At 40.6% G+C, this 6978-nt stretch overlaps 1 protein-coding gene across 2 annotated transcripts; it reads left to right on the forward strand.

Annotated features, from left to right (window-relative positions):
• Positions 1 to 2776: 2776 nt before the first annotated feature.
• On the forward strand, positions 2777 to 5564 carry LOC102195591 (selection and upkeep of intraepithelial T-cells protein 1-like). 2 transcript variants are annotated; one of them, XM_005754061.1, is made up of 4 exons: positions 2777 to 3158; positions 3238 to 3464; positions 4219 to 4563; positions 4802 to 5564. In XM_005754061.1, the coding sequence occupies exons 2-4, from the start codon at positions 3407 to 3409 to the stop codon at positions 4978 to 4980; spliced, it is 582 nt and encodes a 193-aa protein (XP_005754118.1). In that variant the 5' UTR covers positions 2777 to 3158; positions 3238 to 3406; the 3' UTR covers positions 4981 to 5564. The 2 variants fall into 2 exon arrangements, with proteins under 2 accessions (XP_005754118.1, XP_013771638.1); XM_013916184.1 differs by lacking the exon at positions 2777 to 3158 and having other exon boundaries at positions 3168 to 3464.
• The last annotated feature ends 1414 nt before the right edge of the window (positions 5565 to 6978 follow it).

Consider the following 6978-nt stretch of genomic DNA (forward strand, 5'->3'; position numbering starts at 1 on the left):
TGCTGCTGTCTTGTCATGCTGTTTTGTTTGTTATGTGATGCTTTTATAACGAACAGTACTTTGGGGTGTATTTGTTTTATGTAGATCTTTTATTAATGTGTGTAACGTTTTATGCTTTGTTTTATTGCTTTAGTGGAGGTGCGGCCGCTTGCTGAGGGGCTAGGCACGTGAGGTGGAATCCCCTTCCCGATGCATGCGAGTGTACACACCAGGCATAGGTAGATTTCACCATTTAGAGTTTAGTGTGAGTGACAGTGAGGTCTGCAGTGAAGTTACAAGGGTGAGTAATTGGTGGCACCCTTGGGCACTCCTCCTCAAGTGGCCAGTCTCCACTATTTTCTTTAGTTATTCTTTTATCATGCTGTGATTGTTTTAGGGTAGCATCGTGGGAGGGGGTCTGGTCATTTTAATCATCGTTTGTTAATAAAGTGTTTTAATTAACTATTTTGCCGTCTCAACCCTGCTACCCTAGGTGCCTTCCTGATTTTATAGTTGTATGTCTTTAGTAGTTCCTCTTAATAAATTTTGATTTGTAAACTTCCTTTGTCTCACCTCTGCCGTTAATAACGAGTCTGTGGGCTTTGGTAGCCAGTGCAACACGTACATTGGCTAGAGAAATCTTTCCTGGGGTGTAACGCCCTCCCCCAGGTGGCGTTGTCAGTATCTTAGTTAACATCCCCGGTTATTCCTCATCGCGACACCACAATAATTTAACATATTTGAAAAAACAAAACTATTTATAAATATAATAAATAAATAACTAAGTTTAGTGACCTTGGTTTGCTGTGCAGCTCAGCACTGAGATCAGAACTGAAGAGAAATAAAACAGTTCATTGAGTCAGTGAGAGGAAAGCAATTTAGTTTTCTAAAGGTAACTAAGGAACATTAAACTCAACACATGTGGGTATTTATTTTATTTTGTTTTTACGCAAGCTGTGTTAAAAGGACAAGATGAAGGAAGAAAAAGATGGAGCAGGAAGTTTATTTGGCATTGGTAAATAAGTAAGTGTTAGAGAACGATGGCTTCACAGGCAAAACGGGCAAAGGAATCAGTGCACACACTTACGGATCTGTCCCGGATGAGCTTCGGAGAACCGAACGATCCAGGATCACGCGAAATCGTCAACAATCAAATCCAGCTAACTTACTTAGCGAGGTACGAAGAACGGGCCCCTGGAGTCTTTTTTTGGTGTGAGACCAATATTAGCATTCAGTGTGAGCACAGGAAGTCGTGTGAACTTTGTGAAGGGTTTGAAGTGAAGGCATGTGAAAGTATAAAACCGCAGGCTCTCAAAAAGGAGGCCAGAGTTCATGGCCTACTAGATCTTCACTCTTAACCAATTCTGCTTACTTCTCTTTAATCTCTTTTATTCAACGATCCACTTTTCCCCTCCTCATTCTCTGTTGCCTCTATGTGTGAATGAAAACACAAACACTGCTCATGCACCTTTTACCCATATTCTTTCATTTTCTTATTATCGCCAAACATTGTACCAGTATTACCGTGACCGGTATAACATGTCTCAGCCCTACTGCAAAGCTTAGTGCAGAACTTACAATTTGGAAATATCCATGAGAGCAGGCTCAACAAACCTGCACACACATCTAAAGAACTGCTCAGCTGTCCCTGCAGCTAGAGGAGAGCTTGCCCTCACTCCTCCAGCTCCCATCCACTGACTCTGGCAAAGTGTCCTGTTCTGTACATTAGCAGCAGCATTACTGCAACCCAAACCAAACTCTCTTTCACACTAAAACCTTATTTGTGACAGTTTGGCTGTAAAACCTTTAATAAGAGTTTGTTGTTTCCTCGCTGAAGATCTGTTCTAAAAATGACCTTTACAGATCTTAAAGATTTTCCTTGTTTGAGGTGACCAAATACTTATTTTCCACCCTGATTTACGAATAAATTCTTTACAAATCCTACCATGTGGATTCATGGATTTTTTTTTCACATTCTGTGTCTCACAGTTGAAGTGTACCTCTGGTGCAAATTACTGACCTCTGTCATCATTTTAGGTGGGGGAACTTGCACAATCGGTGGCTGACTAAATACTTTTTTGCCCCACTGTATGTGTCGCTAACTGGTGATTCTAGGTGGGTCATGTATGTGAGGTAGGTGAGGTGCTTGAAGTGCACAGAATAAGCTGCTGTATGAGTGTGTGGTTAGTCAACAGCACTTTGAGTTGTCAGTGAGACAGAAAAGAACTTTATATATATGCAAGTTCATTATGTGTCTGTTTAATGGTGCAGACTGATGGTAGTTTGTACCTGTGAGCACAAACACCAACAATGAAGGCTAATAATCCAAACATTTGAATCTATTTATTCTGAGCTGACTGAGAGCCAGGCTAAAAATAAAAAATCATCACTGCTGTCTACATCGCACCCTGTGCTGATTAAAGTGAGAGAAGGTCAGTGAGCAGGTTTTCCATCAGGTTTTCCTGCAGTTTGATTCTTGGTTCAGTTTAAAGATTTGACTTTAGTTCAGATTACACTTTTGCTCAGTGTGTTTGTTCACTGTGGACTGATTCCAGATCAGATTATTCAGGAAACAACAGCAGACATCTGAAGACACTTTATTTACTAGATTTAAGCCCTAACAGTCCTTAAAAAAGTAAGTAACAGTAACCTAAGTAACAATCCTTAAAAAAAGAAAAGCAAAAGGACTGTAGAGGCATAAATCAGCATAATAAAAACTTGTTATTACAAGAATAAATGGAGTTGCTAACATCTGTTTTTAATTATTTTATTGACCGACTTTAAATGAGCCCACACCCACCCAGGAAACATTAAAATAATGAAGCACTTCTCAGAGTCAACGTTTGTCATTGTGTGGGCGAGCCTGAGTAACTTTCCACAGCATCAGCTCCTCAGCTGCAGGCAATTATTCTGGCAGCGCACACAATGAGTCCTCAGTTAGTTCACAGCCTCATGTTCCTGTGTATTTATCAGTGTGCATTACTTAGTCTGGACTCCGTACCTGGACTCGTCATTCCAAACCCTGCCATAGCCTTGCTTCTGGATTCAGCTGCTGCTTAATCTTTTTCAAACAAACTGCCATTCTCACCTGCCTGCCTCCCTGCACACCTATATTGGACTCAGCACTCGCCTGGACCTCGCCTCGCCTCCACCTCCAGCTAATCCCCGCCTGCAAACACGTAAGCCATCCCAGCTTGTCAAATGGGGAAACACTCACAACTCCTTGGACTGTTCTGATTTTCCTCTCCTATGTTTCAGTGCCCTGGTCTGCCAGTTTCCACCAGCCCCACTCCAGTCTCAGCAGTTTTTGTTTTCGCAAATCACTTGGAGCTTCCGGTCTTTGGTTCTGCGCCTGAGTCCATTCCACGCCACGGACCTCTGAGTCCTGACAACGGTCTAAACATCTGGAAAGTCCTGGAGGAAGAGAATGGCTGGACTCATCTGGATTCTGCTTTCTGCGTGCCTGCTGGGTTGTACCTCTCAAGGTAAGCTGTGGTCTGTGTACCAACTTTAATCAGTCTGCGTGAAGTTATAGGCTGTAATCAGTAATAAAAGTTTTAGGTGGAGTTTGTGTACAATTAAAATTTAACCACACAAACCTGGAGTAAATCAAAGTTAACTAAATAAGGAATTCAGGACTTTCGGAGTTACTGACATTTTTATACACAGTCCCTTATAGTCAAAGCAGACTTTTTCCATGGTTGAGACAAACGACTTCACAAAGTCTAACAAAGTCAAAAATGCTCACGAGGAAGGAGGAGGATTATTATTATTATTATTATTATTATTATTATTATTAAGTCTAAAACCAAAAGATTCTGTTTATAATGGTAATTAAACTCTGTTTTAAATCCTTGAGGGTGTTTCTTGGTTGCAAACTTCTTTAGTTGTTCTGATCATAGAAATAATTCTCAAATAATCAGTCATTTTATATGTCTTCTTTGATTTGTCAGGCCTTCTGTCGAACTGGTCAGTGGATTTTCTTTTTTTAAAAATAATCAATCAAATTATGAATGTTTTGCTCGATTTATTAATAATCTTGTTTTTCCTTTTTTCCAGAAAAAACACTTTTTAACAGTTAAATTTAAAGGAAAATTCCCTGGATTGTCATTGAAACACATTATATTGTCCCAAATGCTGCTACCCAAGTGTTAACTGTACAGTCCATGTCCAGTGATCCTGATGCTTTCTGTTGAAGTAAACAGCTGTTTGAAACCTTTACCTCTCTGCTCTGTATAGTTTCTCTTTCAGGCCAGAAAAACGTCACAGCTGAGTCTGGAAGGAACGTCACTTTGACATGTCGAGCTCGAAAAAACATCCAGACTGTGGAGTGGAGAAGAGCTGACCTGGGAGATGAATATGTTTTTTTGTATCGGGATGGGAGGAAAACTTTAGTGCACCAGCATCCATCTTTTAAGGACCGGGTGGATCTAAAGGACAAACAGATGAAGGATGGAGACGTGTCTCTGATTCTGAACAATGTGACGATTAATGACACTGGAACATACGAGTGTCGTGTCGTTAAGAAAGGAACAATTGGTTTGAAGCTCATCAGCATCATCCACCTTCATGTTGATCCTCCAGGTGAGTGAGTAGAGTTGAGTGTGTGTGTGATCAGAGGTGAAGCTGCTTCCTGGTTGTTGATGTTTGTTTCTAAAGATGTTGTTGATGAGACTTTGTAGAAAGCAGCTGGTCTGAGTGATGTGATCAGAGTGCAGTAGATAATGTCTGACAGCAGTTTGAAGAGGAAATGGATTCTGTTCTGTTCTTCACTCATCACCTACCTGACAGCTGACACCTCACACCTGTTTCTCTCCTGCAGGATCTGTTGGACTAATCGTTGGTGTGGTAGTTGCTGCTGCTGCTGCTGCCCTCGTTGTTGCTGCTGTTGCTGGATTTGTGATCTACAGAAACCAGAAAAAGGCAAAAGAAGTTCGTCTCAAACCTCTTGTCATTAAACAGTCTCCTGCTGCTGTTCCCACTTCCCAGTGTTGTCAGTGAACAGACACAGCTGGAACTTCACAATGAAACTGATTTGTGAAATGTCACCGACAGTTATAGGTTTTTGTTTAACTGTTGACTTAGTGTGTGAGAGCAAAGAAAACAGAATTTTGCTGTTTTATCATTTATTATCCAGTTATTGCTTCATCCAGATCACACAATATAATTCTGACTATGAATCACTTTGAATAATCTCAGCATTATTACAATGTTCTGCTCTTTACACTGGATGTCTTTGCTGCAGTGTTCAAATATTCAGCTTAGTTTTACAACCTGTGCCTGTGCAGATATTAGTTAGCAGTGACTTGCAGTTGTTCAGAAGCTCCAACTCGAACAAAAACTCAGTGCTTCTGTTTTAATAGCTGCTCTGAAACTTGAACTTGATACACTTGAAGCTTTGCTGTCACGCAGCCTGATGGAGACAATGTGGAAATCGCTTCAGCTTGTTAACAGATTAAAGTGAAATTAATTAACTTGACTGACTCAACCATCACTCTTGGTTTGTGTTCAGCAGCAGAAATGTGAATTTCAGAGATCAGAAGATTAGAATCAACAATAGGAACTTTTACATTACATTATTAAAATGTAATGTAAAATTGATCTCACCAGTGTTAGCTTTGTTTTGATACCGAGATTGTTTACATTCCTTTTGGGTTTGTCATTTCAAAGAGCAAGCTCAGACAGCCTCGTTGGGGCTTAACAGGATAAACTTTAATCACTGAACTTTTGGAATAGGGGTTGGGGGGAAATTCCATTAATTATATATGTACCATGTGTGTTTTGGCAGTGCCAGGAGCTCTGCCATCTACAAGTGCTGTATTGTACACAGGTATGAATAGACTCACGAGCCACAAAAGATTGAAGATTATTAATTTAAGGAAAATATGAATCTAATGAGGACTTATGAGCAACTGCTGTAGTCTGCTCCTGTGACGTGTCTCTTTCACTGCTTGTTATTTAGTAAAAAAAATGCTTGCATGTAAAACTCGTAATCACAATAAAAGAATAAAAGCAGAAATGTGAAACTCATCTTCATCACTGCTGTTTCTCTTTTGGTTTCTTTCTGAAGAAGAAGGTATTTGTGCCTTTTTGAACATCAAACATTCATTTCATTGTGACACATCTTTACCCTGCTATAAAAAATCTGGTATAAAATCAGGCTTCATGTCAGTCATCCACAGAATAAAGTCCTGATGCATTTTTGTTTGTCTGTTTCTTTCAGGTTGAATTTAGCTCATCACCCTGTAACTTTTAATGCTATGTGGGTGCACTCTGCAGCTCTGGCTGTTGCTGAGTGCAGTTTGTGACTGAGTGTGCAACAGAAAAGAAGTGTTTAATTTTCAGTTAGGATCTAATGCACAGCTTTCTTATGTGCCAGGAACTGGCATCACCGTACGAAGCAGTATTGCTGCCATGCAGAGTGTGCACGAGTCATTGTTAGTCAAATGAAATTTGCACATTATATTTACACTGGTCACTTTAAATCAGGACTAGAGGAAAGTTTGAAAGTCAGCAGTACACACTTTTCCTGTGTGTGTGATGTTTGGAGAATCATGTGAATGTTCGCAATTTGTGAAACAATTCGAAAGTCACACCAATAACCACCTTAACTCAAAAACACACTGGAATTCCCAGGCAACACTCCCTGACTGTTCATCAGCCACCGTCAGCGGTCCATCCAGATCCCTCGTGGGCGGCTCAGAGTCTCGCTCTGCACGTCACTAAGCTGGAGCTTGGTATGCTCTTGTTGGAGGAGGGCACTTTTTCACCCCTGACTCACTTCTACCAGCGCAGCTGCAGGATGAGAGAGCAGAGCACGGTTCACACTAATGTTTAACTGCCAGATGCTTACTAAACACCTCATCCTAACTATTTATCCCTGGAATGTGAGTTTCTTCCCACGTCTGTACTGTTGCACTCACTTTAGTCACAGACCCAATCGTGATATTTAGCTTTTAAAATAAAACTGTGTGAGATGCTGTCATGTATTTGACAAGG

This window comes from Pundamilia nyererei, unplaced genomic scaffold, assembly GCF_000239375.1.
Source record: "Pundamilia nyererei isolate P.nyererei 1_Seehausen unplaced genomic scaffold, PunNye1.0 scaffold00502, whole genome shotgun sequence".
NCBI lineage: Eukaryota > Metazoa > Chordata > Actinopteri > Cichliformes > Cichlidae > Pundamilia > Pundamilia nyererei.